Raw genomic sequence first — 21709 nt, 5'->3', positions numbered from 1 at the left:
GAGCCTTAGCCAGAGAAACAGTATAAAATACACAAGTGCTTTTGCTTCAAACCGTGTGTGTGCCTGTGTGTGTGTGTGTGTGTAGGGCTGGAATTGACTTAGAACATAAAAGATCTTCCTTCCTGTCAAATTTGTGGCTTGCTTTATTTGTTTTTAAGCCAAGCCACACCTTTAAGACACTGCCTCAAGCTCTCCCAGTCCAGGCCCTCAGCATCAATGTGTGAGGTAGGATTAATGCCTGTCTCTCCAGCAGGACCCAAACAGACAGGTTTGGGGGGGGGCGGGGAAATGAAGATCCTCCACATGACAGGATTCTATGTTGGTTTGTTTGTAAAGGTAAAATTTATGTTGCCGGTTTATGAATAAATGAAATACAAGTACTCAAATTATTCCTACCCTCATTTACTGATAACATTTCAATTTCTGAGTGTTCCTAGAAGAACAAATATCCACAAATCAACAAGTTGAGATCTCTATCTCATAGAAAGACTGAAGAACTTTGCATTCTACAATAACAATCTTCTCACAGAATACCATGATAAGTGAACTGGGCTTCTGTATTTCATTTGAAGTTAACTTTTGATTAGAGACCTGTCTGCTCCTGACAGCTTCCTGTATTGGATTCTAAGAAGAATTTGAGCATCTTTGGAGTTACTCCAGTTGTGGTGAGATAGCCACTAGGCAAGAATTGCCTCTTTTCATCTATAGACAAATTACTGTCCAGAAAAGGACACACTTGCAGAATACTCGACAGATTATATCTGCCAAGACAGAGTAATCAGCCCTTAACAATTCTGCAGCACTAAGGTTTGTCAGATGAACCTGGGCCAGAAGGCTGAAGATCAGATACTCCAAAGTTCTGTAGTATAGGGACTGTCTAGGTGCTCAGTGGTCTCTATAATTTGGCTAAGTTTTAGAAGCTATGCTTTGTGTTTCCCATAATTTCAGTTAACTCAGTCATTCTGGATTTCTGATGGGGTTGAAGACTTACAGTCTCATAGCCAACCCGGCTATTTACTTTGAGAGAAAAGATTTGAGTTGATGATTTTCAGCTGACATTCATTCTAAAGCCAAGAAAAAAAAGCCAGGTTCAGAATTAAGTCTTTTTGTTAAGAGAGATGACAGAGGTTCTGTTTAGTCAGCAAAATGATGGACTGGGTATTAGGCCTATCTTGTATCTTACTGACACAAATTGGTATAGTTATGCTCTAATTGTATTCTAAAAGAAGTTTTTTTTTTTTTTTTTTTAAACAGGAAGGGTGATATGTAGGAGGAGCTAAGGTGGGAGAAGTAAGGAGAGGAAGAAAAGGAGTAAGGAGAGGAGGAGAAGGAGAGGAGGAGCTAGGTGACAAGAAGTGGGGGGACATGGAGGTGGATGTTTGAGTGTCCCTGCCAGTCAAAGATTGTTGATATATCTAGGTTGGGTATTGGGTTACACTTCTGATTGAAATTGAGCATTACCAAACTTATAAAGCCTTTGATTAAAATTTAAAAAATAGTATAAAAGCAAAAAGGAGAAGTGGGGATGGGATAGGGGTTTTTTAGGGAGGGGACACAGGGAAAGGGATGGCATCTGAAATGTAAATAAAATATCCAATAGAGATTTTCACAAAAAAATAAAATAATAAAATAAAATAAAATAAGCCCCCCAAAACAAACAAACAAAAAAGAAAACAAAAAATAGGAACCTAAAAATAAAATAGTACAGTTGAAATATATTTGTGTTTTGTATGTCTGGAATTGGTGAGGTGCCACTAAATTGTGCCTTCTGTGTCTTTCACAGATGATTGTGATCTTACCCAAATTCCTTAAGAGTAAAGAATAAAATGGAGCCAATGATTAAAGCAGAGCTAAATCTAGTAGCAATTAAACCAGTTTTGAAGATCATATCCCCAAACAATTCCTATTTATGCTCAGAGACCTATTGGGGCTGGTCCAGTCAAAAGCCAAGTCAGCCTCTTGGGACTTGATGGATTCAAAGTAGGCAGGGAATTCTGCAGAAATGAGATGAAGGGTGAGAAGAGAGAAACAACCCAGAGTTCCAACTCCACAAACCTCCAAGCCCTATGTTCTTCCCTGGTTAAGGTGTAGTGGGAGAGAGCTGGCACATGGAAATGTATATTGTCCTCAGAGGAAGGCATGTACTCAGAGGTTCATCTTCATGGTTGCCAAGCCATTAGGAGGACCACAGCTTGAGCTTCAGTTAGTCTTGTGCTGAGTATGTAGTCCCATGTTCTTCCTGTGGATGGTAGAAAGGAAGGAGATAGGGGAGAATTGTCTGAGCTGCTGTGTTATCTAGACCCTGTGAATGGGCCAATGAATGCTCTTGAGTTTGGCATATCCTGAGAGGGGCTTTCTGGTGTTGAATCACAGATACATTGGATAATAGTTTAATCTCTTATAGCTAGCTAATGAGGAGTCACCTATTTTGGGTACAAATAGTAACCATCACAAACCAGTCTTTAAAGCAAACATCCTCCCTGCAAGCGACCAGAGGAGAGATCCATTTCTTTAGAACTGTGGTCAGTTCTTAAGTTCAGAAGATAATCAGAAATATATCCTCCCTTGAGGAATGAATGCTGTGTTGCAACAGACAGAAAACATACTGCTTTAATTTACACAGCTTCTAGGTTATGCAATCAAAATTGAATTCTGGGAAAAGGAGAGATTTGTAGATGATGCTTTTGGAAACATATTGGTACTGAATAGTGATACATCAGAGGATGACTTATTGTTAAGGTAATGTGAGAAGACGCCCATAGCTCACCAACCCAACCTTCAAGAGGTAGAGAATTGTGGAGTCACTGAGCCAGTCTGGGAACACCAAAGTTGGATGGCTGCCACCTGCAGCAGAAGCTCACAGTCTTTCACTCTTACTGTTTTACAAAGTCCTCAGAGGAGGAATGAGTCAAGCAGTGGAGCATGGGAGCTTTCTCAGTTATTCATTAATGCCTTGGACCAAGCCAGACAGCCAAGGGTAAGTTTTTATTTCTATGTTTATTATACTTTGGATGCTCTTCAAATTAAAATAACTCATGATGAAATCCCAATCTCCAAATAAAATACATAGGAAAAAAAGTAAAAAACCTGGAATAGAAATATGAATTTAATTTAAATTTGGGCCAAAGTATGTTTAATAATTGGCTATTAAGCTTAGTTTGGGTTTTCTAACAGTTATCACAAAAGGAAAACAAGGTATTTATTGTCAAGTTGGATTGCATATGTATGCATGTCTACTCAAAGGAAATGTGTGTGACTCCAGAGTGTTCTATAAACTTGTTACCTTGGCTCTAAAGTCAATGTGTGTCTCAAAAGCAAAACTACGATGTGTGGTGGTTCATGCCTTTCAATGCTACCAGTTGGGACCTGAGGTAACAAGTTCTCCATGAGATTGAGGCCATCCTGGGCTACATAGTTTCAGCCTGTCTGGGCTACATATTACAGAGTAAGAGCCTGATTCAAAATCAAAAATAAAAACAAACAAAACAAAACCAACCAAAAATTAAACACAATGCAAAACAAACAAGCAGCAAAGAAGTAATAAAGCAAGGAAGAGGAACACTGTGTGGTGTGTGAAGGAGAGGCTTGACACTCATCCTCTTAGTAGATGGCATTTGTTTACAGACATGAAATGCATCCAGGGTTTGAGTCCTAGGCATAGTCTATGTCACGATCCTTTCCCTCTTTGATCTTCTGAGTTTTGAACTTACTTGAAACATGTACAGAGGAGCCTGACTGAGGGATGGAGCTTCCTGGTGCTGAGGTTGAGAGAGCAGACTTAGCTTTGGGGCACAGGTTCCTTGAAGTTGCAGATGCCAGTGGGGAGAACTTGGCTATACACTGAATCAAAAATTGGAAGTCTTCCCGGGATTTCAGAAGGCTTGAGTGTTGACTTAAGCTTTGTTGGCCTTTTTAAAATATTAGTTTTTTCTTATTTTTTGAGAATTTCAGACATGCACACAGTCAAACACAATCATAGTTAAGCTTGAAATCCTTTTCACCATGAACCCCTAAATCTTCATGTCCTTCTTTTCCCATCAGTCCAGTTAGTGGAGCTCGTATATTCATGGGTGTGGAGCCATCCACTGGAGTATGAGATATCTATTAGTGGTTATACATTAAAAAAATCTCCCCAGAGGCTATCACTTGTCAATAGTTCCTCAGTAAGAGATAGGTTGTGGAGATATAGGATAGGAGGGCACCTTCTACATCTGTGCTAGAAGATTGCTTGGATTATCTTGTTCAGGTCTATGCGGATAGCTGTAGCTACTGTGAGTTCACATGTTCAGTAGGCAAGTCAATTCCAGAAGTCTGCATTTCATAGCACCCTGATTTAATTAAGTTTTAAAATAGTGTGCACATGTGTGTGCATGTTTGTTTGTGTTCAGGTGCTGTGTCATGAGTGTGGAAATGTGGAGACAGAGGAGAATTTAGGGGCTTTAGTTATCTCCTAACATGTGGATCCTGGAAATAATATTTAGATTCTAGTACTGGAGGCTGTGAAGTCATCTCACCAGGCCTGCCTACTTTGTGTGGAGTGCTGATTCAGAGCACATCCAAGTCTAAAGGCTTCTATAAAACTGCTGACTTGTTATGCTAGAATGAAAGTCCTGCAATATTATTCAGTGTTAAAGTGAAGACTGACTTTTTCACTGGCCCTAAAAATAAAAGAAGTCTATGTTCTCTCTGTTTTTGTCTCCTTCTCTGTTTCTCTGTCTCTGTCCCCTGCCCCCACCTGTGTGTATGTGTGTGTTTGTGTCTGTAGGTGTCTCTATGGGATAGGCTGAGGCCAGAGCAGCACATTTTCCTTCATCATTGCCTGCCTGATTCCCTTGAGATAGGATCTTTCCCATAACTGGAAGCCTGATGTGTTGGCTAGACTGTCTGGCCAAGAAGCTCTGAGTGTCTGTCCATCTCCGTTTCCCAGGGCTGTGGTTACAGGCTCAACCAGCCACACATGACTTCTTGTGTGGTGTATGGGATTCCAAATCCAGGTTCTCAAGCTGGCAGAACAAGTGCTTTAAACCACTGAGCCACCTCCCCAGGCCTTGTCAATACATCTCCCTCAGTAAGTCTTCAGTATTGTAGTGGTCGCTGCATGATTTAAGAGTGCTAGGCACTGGTTTATGCTTTAAGCATCAGTGAATGTCAAGCAAAGTCATTAATGCTGTTAGGGAGCTTGGAGCCACAGGGGCGTGACTGTAAATAAACAGTGAAGTAAACATGGCATGAAATGGGAAGAGAAACTCTTGTTAGATACAACAGTTCTCTTTATGGGCATTGACTGTTGCCTTTGTGTTTACTCACTGAGAGCAGATGCCAGGGGTGGAAGGTCTGCTAGTTATCCTCAGTGCCCTGCATACAGAGAGAGGGTGGAAAGTGTTTTCTGCTCACATTCAAATCCCGGTCCTCAAGTTTGTAGAACAAGAGCTTTAAACCACTGAGGAATTTCAACATTGGAACCCCCCCCCCCCTTCCCCCGAGACAAAACCTACCCATCCATGTGTTCTCCTATATTTCTTTTTGTAAAAACAAATTTAAGTATTCATACAAGTATATATTGTATGTTGAACATACATCTTCCCTACTTTTTACCTTCCCCCTTCTCACCTCTGTGCCTCTAACCTATATCTGTGTCTCCCTAGACAATTTTACTTCTGCTTTCATGCCCTGTGTACTCCATGATTTTATGTATCTCTATGAAGTCTAATAATCCCAAGAGAAAGCAGGGCATTTGTCTTCCCGAGGTTGATTCATTTAGTGTAATTGTCTTCCGTGGCATCTATTTCAAATAACAGAACTTCATTCTCCTTTATGGCTGAAAAGCTTGTGTTATGTATATGCACCATATTTTCCTCACCTATTCTGCTGTTATAGGGAGCCCAGGTTGGTTTGATAACTTAGCTATTGTGAGCAGTGCTACAGTAAACACTGGTGTGCAATTATCCCTACCTTATGTTCACTTGGAAGCCTTTGGAAATGTACCCAGGAGTGATGCAGCTAGTTCAAAGGGACATTTCCGATTTGTGAGAAAGCACCATCTTGATTTCCACAACATCTAGACTCATTTACATTCCTACCAGGAGTGTGTAAGCGTTCTCTTTGTTTGAGATCTCTGGGAGCCTTGTTGTGGTTTTCCTGCTGGCTGACATTGTCACTGGGTGACATGGGATTTCCATGCAGTTTTGGTTTGCTTTTTTCTCTGATGACTACTGTGGTTGAACATTAAAATTATTTTAAGTTCATTTTTATTCATGTGTGTGTTGTGTGTAGTGTATAATATGTTCACATGTATGTGAGTGTCCACAGGGCCCAGAAGAGGGCATCAGATCCTATGGAGCTGCAGTTACAGATGGTTTTGGGCTGTCCAGAATGGTTGCTAGGAAGCAAACACAGGTCCTCTGCAGGAGCAAGGAGTGCTGTTGATGCCAGCTCTCCCACCTTCTGAGCAGTTTTTTCATAATTTTTTTTTCTTTTCTAAGCTGTCTGTTCCCTTCAATGGCCCATTAATTAATTAATTAATTGGGTTGTTTGATTTCCTGTTGTTTAAGTTTTCTTTCATTTTCTAACTTCCTTACCAGGTATGGCTGTCCAAAATGCCTTGGCAGCATCAGGCAACAGCACCGAGGGAAAAGTCTTTAGAGAGCGGGAACAACACTTTTTCCAACATGGGCTTGAAGTCATATTTTATGACTATACCAAAATATAGAAAAATGTTAAAAACCAAAAAAAAAAAAAAAAAAAAAAAAAAGCTGCAGTCAGTACAAAAACTGTTTGCCCCGTTTTCCATGATGGAAAGAAACAATGTCCTTTCATCACTGTCACATGTACAAAGGTCATAGCATGTCTTCAGACAGGATCACAGCAGATATGGGCAGAGATGCATTCTTCTGGAGATGCTCCTGATACCTTGCAGAGCTGCACTGCTAACTCAGGGAGTGAAGTGCACAATCGTATTCTGTCTGCTATGGAAGATGGGATGCTTTGAACTGTGTGTCTCCATCCAGCCCTGTCCAAATGCTGGTGTTAAACTCTGCAATATGATGCTATTGGTGTGGACCAAGGAGGAAGTAGGTTTAGAGAGAATGTGGTCCTGAAAGCCTGTGGCAGAATTAATGTTGCTCTAGAGGTGGAAGTGAGTACAATTTCTTTTCTGCTATGTGAAGAAGAAGGCAGCAATCTGCCATCCAGAACATTCAGAATTCACTGTGACCCAACCTATGACTTCCTTGAACTTGGAAAATTTCATAGTCAGAATTCTGGACAATAGAAATGTGTAGTCTTGCTACTCAGTCAATGGTATTTTAAAATAACATCCGGAGTGAAGACACATATTTATATACTAGAGAAAGGACAGATAGATGATTGTTCTTGCTTATACAAGGGAAGTGGTGGTGAAGGTATGTGATTGCATATATGCTTCTGTGTATTTATAGTTGTCTATTTCTATTCGCCTAATTTGTTGTTGTAGATACCATGGAAATTTGCAATGAAGTCTGTTTCTATTAATTATAATTAGTTTGTGGAATACTGGGTATTGAGATTTTAAATTAAAACAAGAGATGTCTCTTTAAGCAGCCATTATTTATTCATTATAACCTGTATTATGTAGTTTACTATGGCCAGGCATCTAGTGTTGGGATTATTTACAAAAGCAAGGGAAGACTTCAAGTAGCCCATAAGGGGTAGTGGAGCTCTAAGAGGCAGCAATGGTGGGAAGCTGTTTCTATCTGTGGGACTGCAGTAACATCGTAAGGGAACAGAGTCATTAGAACTCAGTTGTACCTCCCACTATGGAGTTTAGGGCAGACACTCAGAGCTGTGGTCACTGAACCGCAGGGTCGGGGAGAGATGATAGTCTGTGGGAGATGAACACCCTACCTCTTATTGTATAGTTCTTCATTCTCCAGCTAGCTCCCATCTTTGTCTCTTTCCTATACCAGCCATTATCTACCTATTCTTTATTACAAGCAGATGATGTGTGGTTGTATTTAATCCCTCTACTTCTTGAGACCATGTTAATGAAGGTAAACAATTCAATTCCTGAATCAAATAGGTGGTTTTGAGTCCGTCTATGTTGCATCTACATCCATTGGCTACCCCCTTTTCCTGTAAATTCCTCATTTCTTGTCTCAGTGATACCAGTCTATCCTCCCATTTCTCTGGGCACTCCCTTTTCAGTACTTGGAAAGACTGCATTTCCTTACAACAGATCACCCAAGAAAGGTTTTAATGGATATTCAGGTGCTTGTCCTCAGAACTACTTTCCATCCTCCCATGTCCTGTGGAAGGCTGGTTTCTAAGAACTGCATCAGCAGGGCCCATCACCCTATGGCTTCCAGTTAGAACCATATGCTCAAATGTTCAAATACTTGACCCCATTTGGTAGATCTGTTTGGGAAGCATCAGGTATGGCTTTGTTGGAGGAGGTGCATCATGGGGGGTGGGTTTTAGATTTCAAAAGTCTGTGCCATTTCCAATTAGTTCCCCCTACCCTGTGTCTGTCTGTCTGTCTGTCTGTCTGTCTGCTCTAACTCTCTCTGATTAAAAATGTAGACAGATCTCTGTCCTCTCTGACAAAAAAAAAGGAGTTGACTCAGTAGATCAGGAATTGTTGGAATTGATAATACCACTCAACCTCTGGTGTTCCCAATCATAGAATGTTGTGATCTTGTCATGTCTAGTCTGTGTTAGAGATGGTGGACATCACAAAAGGTAGCAAGGTTACAGAAGCATCCAAGGAGCTTAGGATGGGTGTGGATTGGCAGAAGACTAAGAAGAGATGTGTCTGATGTCTTGATTGGATGGGATCAGGAGGGAACCCAAAGGAGACTTTGGGGGAAGCTGGAGGTATCAAGGCAGCCTTGAAGAGATAGAAGCAAACCAGAGATAGAAAAAATATTTTTAGGTTTTAGTTTTGCTCTTCATATATATGTTTGTGCGTGTGCACCACATTTGTACTGTGCCCACAGAGACCAGCAACGGGTGTTGATCCTCTGGGTTTGGAGTTACAGAGAGCTATTAGCTACTCCTACCACATTTCTCCTGACCACAGGTTCTCTGGAACAGCAGTCAGTATTCTTGACAGCTGATCTATTGTTCCAGCCTCCAAAAGAACAATAGTTTTCAATGATTATTATACATGTTCATGGAGATTTATCCACGATTTATAGACAGATTTATCCTCTTAATGTTTCTAAGAGTAGAGTCCTACTGTTCTTTTCCTGGATGAGAAATTAAAGCAGAAGGCATCCATAAGTTGCCTAAGGTCACATTGTTGATTTGTGTATCCTAACACTAGCACCTATCCAGACCAATTTCAGAGACTATCTTTTTGACTACCAGGAGAAGGATTAAAAATGTAGACAGACTTCTGGTATTCTCTGGCTTAAGATTTCAGTGCTGACTTGAAAAGCCACTGGTCTGCTGAATCGTTGCAACATAACTTTCAATGGCCGAGAAAGGGAGAAATTATGCATTCCTGATGAACTGATGAGTGGATAAAAATAACCATGTAATATACATACATGGACACACACACACACACACACACACACATTTCCTACATTCATTTCTTTATCTTTTTATTTTTATGCAATGAGTTTAATTATGTTTTCTTTTTTATTTGTTTGTTTGTTTTGTTTTTATACAAGATTTCTTAGTATAGTCTTGGTTGTCCTGCAACTTACTCTGCAGACCAAACTCACCTTATCTCAAAGACAGTTTGCTTTTGCTTTCTGAGTGTAATGTTCCTTGGACCTTGAAAGTAGTCATATAGATGTTGGCTCAGCACTCAACAGTCATTTAGTCTTAGTGCCATGACTAGCTATGAGTCTCTGTATAGCTACTGTCCACTGCAAAAGATGTTTCTTTGAGCAAGTCTGAGAATAGAACTTGTCTACGGATAGAACTATAAATATTGATAAGACAGGTTTACTACATGCCCATTTATTGAAACAGCAGTAGTAAATCATCCCCCTTCCCCCACACCCTGCCTAAAGAGTCTTTGGGTATCTCAATTGCAGGTTTTTGCCTTTCTGGAATTGTGAAATCTAGCCAGAAGGGAGGAAGCTTCCAATAAAGTTCCAGCTTAATTTCTCTGTGTCTTGCAATCAAAGAATGTGGTGTGTTTTCAGCAATAGGGTCTCACCACTATCTCTTTCTGGTAGGCAACAAAGAACCTGTACTGTTTTGAGAACCTCTGCATCCTCCTGAACCAACAACTCATAGGGAGATATCCCTCCCCTGGTACCGGGATTTTCATTTAAAAGCCTGTGACTTCAGGGAGCATCACCCACAAAAGGTACTTTAGTTCAAACTTTTTAAAAAATGTATTTTGATGTGGATATCCTTTGAAGGACTGTGTTTAATAAACAGAATAATTTCATGTGTTTTGAGGTACCATGAATAGGCAAATTCACAGAGACAGAATGAAAAGCAAGGGTCACTGTGACTCTGTAGAGGAAGATAGAGAGTTATTGTATAATTAGCTAGACTTTTGGGAAAATGACATGATGGATAGAAGTACAGTTATAAAATGAGAGTGTAGTTAATGTTTCATTCCAACAAAATCAGTAGTTAACTGTAATTCTTTGACTAGAAGAGTCACAGAATTGAGCTTCTGAATGTAGGCTAGGTGTAAAAAAACACTTGTATGTGATATGACAAGGGTGGTTGAGGGTAGGAGTCCAGCACATCATTCAGCAAGTGCATCAGGTCCTAACATCTGTCTATCCTTTTGGGGTGGGGGGTTGCTTGTGCCAGTGGAGGACCCAAAGCATTAAGTACATGGAAGAAGCAAATCAGACTCGGATGGTCCTCTTCCACTTCCGACCCTTCTCCAAACTCCCTGAGGTGCAGATGCTGATCTTTGTGCTTTTCCTCATGATGTACCTGGTCAGCATCGGAGGAAACATGTCCATCGTCCTCATCATCTGGATCAATCGGTGTCTCCACACCCCTATGTACTTCTTCCTGGCCAACCTGGCTAGCCTGGAGATCTTCTATTCTTCTACCATAGCCCCCCTGACTCTGGCCAGTACCATGTCCACAGAGAGGACTGTGGTCTCCCTGGCAGGCTGTGGTGCCCAGATGTTCTTCTTCATCTTCCTGGGCAGTGCTGACTGTATTCTGCTGGCTGTCATGGCCTATGACCGGTTTGTGGCCATCTGTCACCCTCTGCGCTACACCCTCATCATGAGCTGGCGCTTGTGTGTCCAGTTGGCCCTGGGGTCCCTGTTGCTGGGTTTCATCTTGGCCATGCAGTTGACTGTGCTCATCTTTCGACTGCCTTTCTGTAGCAGTAAGGAAATCAGTTTGTTCTATTGTGATGTCCTCCCTGTCATGAGACTGGCATGTGCAGACTCCCATGTGCATGAGGCCACTCTGTTTGTGGTCAGCGTCATTGTCCTCACCATCCCTTTCCTCCTCATCACCCTCTCCTATGTCTTCATTGTGGATGCCATCCTGAAGATCCGCTCAGCTGAGGGGAGGCACAAAGCCTTCTCTACCTGTTCTTCCCACCTGACGGTTGTTCTCCTGCAGTATGGATGTGGAAGCCTCATCTACTTGTGTCCCAGCTCCAGCTACTCTCCTGAGCGGGGCCAGGTAGTATCTGTGGTTTATACCTTCATCACTCCTGTGCTGAATCCTTTGATCTACAGCATGAGGAACCGAGAACTCAAGGATGCTTTGAGGAAGGTGGTGATAAAGTTCCTTCTGCTTGAAAAACATTGAGCATTCTGAATGATACTGTAGGGTGTAGTGATGCTGTGTTGATTTAATGAGATGAAGGGTGGGGCTTGCAGACTATAAGTTTGATGCAGTTTGATTTTCCACTCACTTTACTGTTCAACGATGGGGTTTGTTTTCTCTGCTTCAGGGTAGTCATTATTCAACATGGGGATGAAGACTACCTAAAGAATCTAAAAGTTGAGAGCTATGAGGATTAGCAGACATGAGTGCCATAACTTGTAGCTTCAAAACTGAAATGCCACAGTGAACATAGCTGTCCTTTCTCAGTTATATACAACATCTCTCTCATCTTGGGCTTTTCTCCAGATACTGGTCTGGGGTCTATGGAAATCCTGAACATGGGAAAGGTCAAAATTAGCAGCAAGAAATTAGCATTAGGCCCAGAAATTTTTACTCTGACCTCTCTCCCATGATTCCCATTTCAGAAAGTTCCTTTGAGTATTTCATACATGAGTACTGTATTTGCATCATTTCTATCTCTCCCTCTGTAACCTCCAACTCCTCCCATATCCTCCTGCTCAACCCATTCTCAAATTCATGAACTCTTCCCTAATTACTGTTTTACACACACACACACACACACACACACACACAGACACACACTCACACTCACAGAGTGGTTGGCCTCTGTGGCTGGAACGTAGAGAGGTCATCGCCTGAAGGTGGCTTGGTACTTGAAGATCTTCTCCATGGTTCCTCATGGCTGGTCCCAAAGAGGAGAGGTAGTCCAGGACTTAAGATATTTATTGTCATGGCAGAAAATGAATGAAGCTATACCCTGTGAATGAAGCTATACCTTGTATTCTCAGGGCTTCTGAGGTTAAATACCTTTTGCAAGGAGGAGGGTCTGGGAAGGAATCCTTAATTGGCTATGTCCTCTGGCCTTTAGGCCTCTCATGAATATGTAGATGTCTTGTGGCTCTGCTGCCTGTGTCATGCCCTGTACATGTGCTACATGACTAATGATCACAAACCTCTCTTTGGGAGGGGCTGGAGCTATGTGAAAGCAGCCAGGGGTCCAGGAGCAAGACCAAATTCCTCCCATCCCTGGAGGGTCTCTGGGGCTCAAGGCCTATGTGACCAGGTCTCCAGCTGCCTCTCACAGCCCACCACTCCACAACATATAGCCCAAAGCGTCCATTCCATGTGGCTGATTTGTTTTATTATGCAGCTCTAGGGTAGGCATAGTAGATGAATGGAGGTGTGTGATGGAGGGCTTGATGTGCAGTTGGAGCCAACGTTTCTATCTATCTATCTATCTATCTATCTATCTATCTATCTATCACTTTACTGCTCCAATCCTGGTCACCTCCTTCCACAATCCTTTCCCTATTTCTCCTCTCCTTCTTCTCTGACAGGTGGGGCTCCCTGTGTATCCCCCAACCCTGACCCCTGGCACTTCAAGTTTCTGAGAGGCTAAGCGCTTCCCCACCCACTGAGGTCAGACAAAGGCAGCCCATTTGTATTAGTCAGGATTCTCTAGAGTCACAGAACTTATGGGTAGTCTCTATATAGTAAGGGAATTTGTTGATGACTTATAGTTCGTAGTCTAACTTCCCAACAATGGTCAGCAGCAGCTGTGAATGGAAGTCCAAGGATCTAGCAGTTGCTCAGTCCCACAAGGCAAACAGGTGAAGAGAAAAATCTTCCTTCTTCCAATGTCTTTGTAGGTCTCCAGCAGAAGGTGTGGCCCAGATTAAAGGTGAGTGCCACCATGTCTGGATCTGGGACTTGCTTTGTCCCAGATGACCTTTAAGTCAGAGATCTCCTTGCCTTAGTCTCCTGGAATTCATAGCCACCATGCCTCAAGATCTCCATGCCAAGATCCAGGTCAGAAAGTTGTACCTCCCCGCCTTAAGAACAGGATCACAGGTGAGCTTTCCAATTCTGGATTGTAGTTCATTCCAAATATCATCAAGTTGACAACCAGGAATAGCCACTAAACCCTCAGGGGGTGTAAACAACCAACCAGACGAGCATCCCTGACAACATTCACCCTCAGGGACGCTGAGATGCTGAGATATATTGTTCCAGCATCCTGCCTGATCCTACTTCATACTGCCTTAATAGCTGTTTCATTAGAACTTGCCTTCCAGAACATCTTCAAAGAAAGCTGCTCACCTCAGATCGCCTCAATTGTTCCAATCTTACAGACAGATCCAGTCAGGACTTTATTTAAGCCTGAACTTTCTCAGCACACAGAAACTGGACAATAACTGATCATTTTCCTAATTTTTGTGGGCCCACAAGAAAAAAAATGACTCTTCAAATCAGCAGGAAGCAATTTTAAGAAAACTATGCCCTGTTCTCAATATGCAGGATGGATGGTTTTTGGTGGTTCTATAGATAATGAGTCTTTCTTGTCATTTAGGGGGTTGGTTACAAATTGTAACCGTCTTGGATCAGGGTGGAAACAAAGTATACGAGGTTAGACTCAAGGAGTTCTCTTTTTTTTCTTTCCTCTATCTTTCTCTCCTATCCAGAGTTAGGGGAAAAAGGGGGAGAAGAGATAAAAAAAAAAAGGGAGAAATAGGAATTATATAGAAATAATATAAAAGGGATAGATTTAATGAATCTGTTCTCAGACCAAAGACTATTTATTATTAAGCCAAAAATCATACATTGGTATAGGTCTTTGTATATTGACACAAAATTAAGATGATAGTCAGTTATATTTGACTACATCATACTATGTATCAATGCTGTTTAAGATATTGTAGCTATGTAATTCTTAAAAATGCAATGTTTTAGTCCATTTGAAATCTACTGCAAACTGTTTTAGATAAGTAAGAAATGCAAGTTAGTAGTTAGACAATCAATGTTAGAGACTAGTCTGATTTATTGCAGAAATATATCTTCAAAATTGAACAGATAGTAAAAACAGATATGCTATAGATAGATAGTCTTCAAAAAACCTCAGTGATCTACAGGACATGGCATTTAAAGATGTTTTATTATTAAAATTTTTTTTTTTGACCAGGAATTAGGTCTGTTCCTAGCAGCACCCTCATTCCAGGTTATGGCTTGCATACCTTCTACCCTGAACTTTCCCACCTAGGGGCTGGGCCGCCCTTCCCTCAGCAGCTCCTCTCTACATAATCCAGACATTTGGTGACCTACCCTCCCTTTGGCTCCTTTTGTATTTTTGGCCTCCCCCCCAACCCCCATCTCCTCACATGGTTCAGGGTCATGACCACTCTAGACTCCTGGATGTGCCTCTGGCTATTCTCTCTCACATATCTATAATAAACTTCCTCCTCCAGCATACCAGGAACAGTCATGTCCTTTCCTTTTTCTTTCTTTCTCTTTCTTTCTTTCTTTCTTTCTTTCTTTCTTTCTTTCTTTCTTTTCTTCCTTTCTTTTCTTCCTTTTTCATTCAAAGACATGTATTGCAAAACTGAGGAAGCAACCAGGGAAGCAACACTTTGTATGTATACTATCATGTCATCTGCAAATAAAGATGCTTTGATTTCTTCCTTTCCAATTGTATTTCCTTGATCTCCTTCAGTTATTGCTCTAGCTAAGCTTTAAAATGCTTTATTGAGTAGGTACAGAGAGAGTGAACAATCTTGTCTTGTTTCTGATTTTTGCAGGATTGCTGTTGGGGTATACTGTGTAAAGGAATGTCTGTATACTCAATTGTTAATTCTGTACCATCAGAGAGCACCAGCCTCATATTTTGTAAATATTCATTCTTCCTTATCTGCCTAAGGCAATCTAGAATTGTATCTGATTGGCTGTAATAAAGAGCTGACAGTCAATAGCTGGGCAGGAAATGGAGGGCAGACCTTCAGGGCAGAGAGAGGAACATTGAGAAAAGAAATGAGACTAGGGAATTTAGCCAGGGGACATGGAGGTGAACGGAGGGAGGTGAACAGAGAGAGGGACCAGAGTGGAGCAGAGAGGGAGAGCTGGCTGTGGTGGGATATAGTGCCAGGATTAGTCAGGTTTAGAGTAGCTGGGAGATGGCCTAGCTGACAGGCCTAAGCTTTAAAATATTAAAAAGACTCAGTGTCATTATTTATTTTGCTGGTGGGTCCAAGGTAGTCACGCTATAGTTTGCTTTGAGTTTATCTCCATTTATGTTGATGCTGCCTATGGTTTTGCTGTAAACTGTCTTTATTATGTTTAGATATGTCCCTCATATCCCTAATCTCTCTAGGGCTTTTATCATGAAGGGGTGTTAAATTCAGTTTATTTATATGGTGGATTACATTTATCGATTTTTGTATACTGAACCATCCTTGTGTCTCTGGGATGAAGCCTCCTTAATTATGGTGAACGATTTTTTGATGTGTTCTTGGATTCAGTTTGCAAGTTTTTATTGAGAATTTGTGCATCTATGTTCATAAGAGAAATTGGTCTGTAATTCTTGTTCTTTGTATGTCTTTATGCGTAACTGTGGCCTCATACGATGAACTGGGCAATGTTTCTATTTTGTGGAATAATTTGAGGAGGAGTGGCTCAACTGTTCTTTCAAAGTCTGGTAGGATTCTGAACCCAAACCATTTGGCCCTGGGCATTTTTTGGTTTAGAGACTTTAATTTCTGCTTCATCTCCACTAGGGTTATACGTTTGTTTCAGTTGCTCAGCTGATCCGGATTTGAGTTTGGTGAGTGGTACCTAGTGAGAAAATGATCCATTTCTTTTACAGTTTCCAGTTTGGTGGAGTACAGGTTTTTAGAGTAAGTCCTCGTAGTTCTCTGGATTCTTCGGTGTCTCTTGTTATGTCCCCCTTTTCAATTCAAATTTTGTTAATTTGGATACGTTCTCTCTGCCTTTTATTTAATTTGGATAAGGGTTTATCAATCTTACTGATTTTTTTTTCAAAGAACCAACTTTTTGTTTCATTGAATCTCTGTATTGTATTGACTTCGGCCCTGAGTTGGATTATTTATTACTATGTACTCCTTTTGGGTGTAATTTCTTCTTTTTGTTCTAGAGTTTTTAGATGTGCTGCTAAGTAATTAGTCTGAGATGTCTCCAATTTCTTTTATGTGTATGTACTTAGTGTTATACGTTGAGTGGATTCCCTCAATTCTAAGAAATTCCAAGGGTGATGGAGTTCAAGACAGTCATTTATAAAAACACCTTAGGTTTGTTTCCCCTCTCCACTCCCTGCCATTCATTGTTTTTTGAGACAATGTCTTTCACTGGCCTGGAGCTCACAACTAGGTAGAAATGGCTGGCCAGTGAACCCAGGAATTCACCTGTTTCTACTCTCCCAGTTCTGGGATTACTGGTATGTGTTGTTGTGTTGGATTATTATTATTATTATTTTAAGTCTGTTACTGGGAATTGAACTCAGGTCCTCATATTTGTGGAGGAAGCACTTTACTGGCTGAGCTATGTCCTAAGCTCTGATTTATATTTTTAAGTGTCCGGATAAAGGCAAGAGTAATAGCGGAAGTTATAGAGAAGAAAACTTGTTCTGTATAATAACTTTTTAACAGAGTTGGTACCGTTCAGTCATGGAAAATACTACCTTGGGAGTATACAGAAAAACTGAACAAATTAAAATGACCAGTGACCACTAACAAAAAGCTGTTCCATGCTATGTATCCTATGGTGGCCTTATCTAATGCACCTTTCTGATTATATGATAGTCTGTGATTTTCATTGTCTTACAGCTATTGTCCAATCAATAGTAACCAAAGCGCTTCTATTCATGGAGATGAAAAGAACCTTGTCTACAGAAGCAGTTTCTTTTCCCACTTCCCCAGAGCTAGTTTTGTATCAGGTAATCTATTCATTCCAGCATTCCTGCTGTTTGTCTGTGGATCTGAATGAGTTTAACCTCTTGCTGGTTGCTTCATTAATAAACTAAAAAGTTAAAATATATTCATTTTATATTTGCATGAGAGCCACAATTTTTCCCTGTTGAAATCAATTATATCCTTTAAAATAATTTTCTGGGACTTTAATTTTTTTTTTTTTTTTTTTTTTTTTACTTGTATGAATGTTCTTTGCCTGCATATGGCTGTACACCACATGTATGCAGAGCCCAGAAGAGGGCGTTGCATCCCCTGGAACTGTGTGTCACCATGTGGATGCTGGGAATTGAACCCAGGTCCTCCAGTCAGTATTCTTTACCGCAGGGCCATTTTTGCAGCCTAAAAGCAATCACATCTTAACTGGAATCCTTTGTTCTTACTTTGAAATGAAACCATTCTCCTTCCTGACTTCTGTCCAGATTTCAGATGTCTAACACTTCAAGAGTTTTTCACTGAAACCCCTCTTACTGGAGAGGTTGAAACAGGAGAATGTTAAGTTCAAAGCTTGCCTGGGCAATTTAGGGAGATTATGTCTGAAAGTAAGAAAACCAAAGGGCTAAAGCTAGAGAATGAATGAGCTCAGAGGTGGAATGTTTCCCAAGAGACTGCTATGTTCAAGGTTCAAGCCCTAGCCTTAGGGTTTACGACCACCAGGGGGCGTGGAAACTTTCTCAATCCTCGCAGAGCCAGCATCAGGACAGGAGCTGGAGGTCAGAGAGAGGATTAGAGTTGAGAACAGGGCTGGTTCTAACAGCTCAAGGCCTGCCTTACTTGACTATCTTTATGGCAGTGGAGGAAGTCAACAGGAGCATGCACATTGCAGAGAGTAAAGTCCGGTTATAATAAAGAAAGTATTTATGGCCTTTAAAATTGAACGCAAAGCCGAGGATACTTCTCGAATTTGAGACCAAGTCTTCGCTAGTTCCAATTGTTGACCACTACATTCGTTACCCCAAATCAAATAGGGAGGGGAAGGGAATAGGGGCACGGTTGAAAAGGAAAGGGCAGTGAGAGGAACCACACTTTTCTAAACATTCTTCAAATCCCGGGGCTCTTTACAGCAAGGAGGAGAGAGGTGGGCTTAAGTTTTCCAAACCAAATGTCTTTATCCTACAACCCTGCCCGGTAGTTACAAGTCAGTTACTTCTTTTCTCGTACAGGTTTCGCAGCAAATTGCTAAGCAGTTTCTGATTTATATAGCTATGGAAACCGAGTCCTCTAGATTTCCTTAAGTTATTCAAATTGTTAGGAAAAGGTGACTGAACCACCTACATGTCTTCGAGAGGCTCCAAAGCCACTAGCATCATAATCCCCAAATTCCTCGCCGCAACCCGATCCAGGGCATCTCATCTTCAGTTCCCTAGCGGAACAGGTCTCTGAGCCCGGACAGCGCAGATTCAATACCTCGCAGGTCCCTTCTTTAAGGCGGAATATCTCTTGAGCATCTTCGGAACATTTTCCCTTATCAAAGGGAGCAGGAACCAGCTTGTCTTCAACCTGACGAGTCCTCAGAGGGCTGGGCAATAAGAACAGTGAGGAAAATACAGAATCGAAGCCAGACAGATCTCTCTTTCTCTCTGCCTTTGGTGGGGGGTTAGGGGGAGGAGACCTCGAATGCTTCCGGCGTTGGAGAGCGCGCTGGCCCTTTAAGCAGGAGCGCGGGGCGCGGCCCAGGTACGGGGCGGGTCCAGGGGCGGGAGAGCCCAGAGCCGGAGCTGTCTCGCAGCCGGATTTGGAGCGCGGCGCCGGCGGGGGCCGGAGGGGGCGGCGCGGCGGACTTCGGTGGCCTCGGACGCTCCTCCTAGAGAGCGGCCGCCGCCCGCCTCCGCCCGCGCTAGCAGCTCTCTCGCCCGGCCGGCACCCCCGCCGCCGCTCAGTTGGGACGCGCTCACCTGAGACAAGGCGCCCGCCGCCCTCACCTGGGCCAGGATGAAGGACCGGCTGGAGCAGCTGAAGGCCGTGAGTCCGCGGCGTTTGGGGATCAGGCGGGTCCGGGGCTGCGGGGAACCCCCGTCACAAGTGGCGTGGGAGAGGGGCTTCTCCTAGCTCCCCTAACTCAGGCCACAGGGGTGCTCTGCGCGCTAGGCCTCACTCCCCCAAGCCCCCGCCTCATCCCGCGGAGCTTTGCACCTTCCCCTCCCCTGCAGGGTCATGTGCTCGGTGATTCATCACCTAGCTGCGATTTCCCTGGACGCCCGTAACCCTCTTACCCCTGCTCCCCCAAAGCTGGACAGGGTTCTTGCAGAGCTGGACCCACTCGGGTACTGGAAATCAGAGGGTCTAATGGAGAAGTCAGGGGGCTCACCTCACCAGCTGTCTTCTGCCGCCTGGCACTGTGCCCTAAACCGGCCTCCTCTCCTTTTTCTATTTCCCTCCCGGCACCGGGCAGGGCTACTCCATCCCTGGAGTAGCTGAGAGTTCCGGGTGACTTCCGGAGCGGTGAGCCTGTTAGGTGCTGGGATGGGCACCCCTCCTCCCATTCAGTGGTCTGTAATTATTTTGTCTTGCACCCCCTGAGACAGCTGTGGTCGTCGGTCGCACAAAAGCTGAAAAGCTTAGGTCACTTACTCTTTCGAGCCTATTTCCTTGTCGGTTAAGGGAGAATCTTCCTTCCTTATAGGTCTGTTATGAAGATTGAATGACACAACGCGACTTGATATAGGGAAGTGATGAAGCATCAAGTTTTTGAGATATAGATTCATTTAATAAGTCACTGAGTACATCCTAGGGGTCAGGGCTAGTGTGAAACGTTGAGAACCCACCCAGTGATACAGGCTACCACTTAATGGGATGTAAAGTGCAGCCCTGGATACTCACAGTGGAGTGTGCCTCCTAGCTAGCTAGCCAGCCTAGAAGCGCGTCAGCTTAGGCCTCAGACTAGACCTGGTGAAGGTCTCACGGAGTCTTTCCAGGCGATTAATGAGCTCCTTACAGAAGGAAAGTATTAGTCTGCATTAGCACTAGGGCTTTGGCCTGGGCCTACTGCTTACTGGTTACCCTTTAAACTCCAAGCTTAAGTTTTGCTATCCATAACATGAGTAGTTGTGCAAACTAAAATCAAGTGAGGTGCAGAAGAGCCTCTTTGTATGGCATCTAGGACTATGCTAATAACTGTTTTTTGTTTTTTGCTTTTTTTTAAAAATGGAAGTGTTGGTGACAGTGCGTTGGTGTTGTAATTATTTTATTTCCTTTCTCCTCCTTTGCACGGATGAGATCTCCCTCACTCTGTTTGCATGCTTTGGGTCCTGGGCTGTAGAGTAGGTTTGGGAGATGGAGAAACGAGAGAAGGAAGGGACAGTTGCTTGTTGTGGGATCCAGCCTCTGCCCCAAGTTTGTTTTCTCACATTTGAGCCTCAGGACATCCTGCTTAACTGAAGGGCAAACTTTACTTGGCACTCTTTTGTAGTTTGGGGAACCTGGTGGAGTTCACTCTGGATGGGAGGGGTGCCCCCTGTCAAAAAGAGTTCAAAGCTGAACAGCAGTCAGAGGTGGCTATTTCTAGACTAAGATACTCTCTTGCTCTTTTAAGTAGTTGGTTGTCAACAAAGTAGTCTTAAGTGAGCTTTGAGTTCCAAGAATAAGGAGGTATTTTCCAGGGAACTGGAGCAAGTTCCTTTGCCTTTCGGTCCTTAAGGGTTAGCCTCTGAAAAACAGGGTTAATGCAAGTGAGATGCCAGCCTGGAGGTCACTGTCCTGTTTTGAAGCAGTGCAATACAAAGATGACTTGGTTGAGGTTCAGAGGCATCTCTAATTGAGGCCTTGACACTTAATAGCCGGGATCCTTTTGCAACTTCACCGCTGTGCTGCTGCTGTCGCTGATTCTTCTTGATTATTTTCACTTATTCATCGACAATTTCATACACAGATATAATGTGTCTTGATCATATCTGTCCCAAATCCTCCCTCTACTATCCTCAGATAACCTCCAATACATTTAACAGTTTTGTATCTTCATGTCTTCTCTTTTCTTTTCCTCTTTAAAAATTTTAGGCTGGAGAGATGGCTCAGTGGTTAAGAGCACTGACTGCTCTTCCAGAGGCCCTGAGTTCAATTCCCAGCAACCACATGGTGGCTCACAACCATCTGTAATGGGATCTGATGCCTTCTTCTGGTGTGTCTGAAGAGAGCTACAGTGTACCCACATACAATAAAATAAATAAATCTTTAAAAAATTTTTTTAC

At 42.6% G+C, this 21709-nt stretch overlaps 2 protein-coding genes and 1 long non-coding RNA gene across 9 annotated transcripts in view; 2 read left to right on the top strand and 1 right to left on the bottom strand.

Annotated features, from left to right (window-relative positions):
• The first annotated feature begins 1901 nt into the window (after positions 1-1901).
• On the top strand, positions 1902-15234 carry LOC117696006 (olfactory receptor 10V1-like). Its single transcript, XM_076917576.1, has 3 exons — positions 1902-2977; positions 10170-10303; positions 10765-15234. Exon 3 carries the CDS (start codon positions 10789-10791, stop codon positions 11734-11736), a length of 948 nt encoding a protein of 315 aa, XP_076773691.1. The 5' UTR covers positions 1902-2977; positions 10170-10303; positions 10765-10788; the 3' UTR covers positions 11737-15234.
• Positions 15235-18357: 3123 nt separating this feature from the next.
• On the bottom strand, positions 18358-20444 carry LOC143435383 (uncharacterized). Its single transcript, XR_013105620.1, has 2 exons — positions 19834-20444; positions 18358-19525 (listed from the first exon to the last, which is right to left on the bottom strand). It is a non-coding gene; the product is annotated as an uncharacterized LOC143435383 (long non-coding RNA).
• Stx3 (syntaxin 3) overlaps positions 19163-21709 on the top strand; it is a 43688-nt gene continuing 41141 nt past the window's right edge. Inside the window, exon 1 of one of the 7 annotated variants that reach the window (XM_076917542.1) lies at positions 19163-19487. Coding sequence is in view for 5 of the 7 variants with exons in the window: in XM_034487807.2 (XP_034343698.1) it covers positions 19458-19487 (30 nt within the window). In the remaining 2 variants the exon portion in view is untranslated. The remainder of the gene's footprint in view (positions 19488-21709) is intronic. The other 6 variants (XM_034487807.2, XM_076917562.1, XM_076917568.1 and 3 more) reach the window with 6 other exon arrangements.

This window comes from Arvicanthis niloticus, chromosome 1, assembly GCF_011762505.2.
Source record: "Arvicanthis niloticus isolate mArvNil1 chromosome 1, mArvNil1.pat.X, whole genome shotgun sequence".
NCBI classification, from domain to species: Eukaryota; Metazoa; Chordata; class Mammalia; order Rodentia; family Muridae; genus Arvicanthis; species Arvicanthis niloticus.
The sequence above is the reverse complement of the archived record's forward strand: the minus strand, read 5'-3'. Positions and strand labels throughout refer to the sequence as shown.

What these genes read in the sequence shown, in the direction of transcription:
- LOC117696006 (XM_076917576.1), top strand. Translation starts at nt 10,789, where the DNA reads ATGGAAGAAGCAAATCAGACTCGGATGGTCCTCTTCCACTTCCGACCC.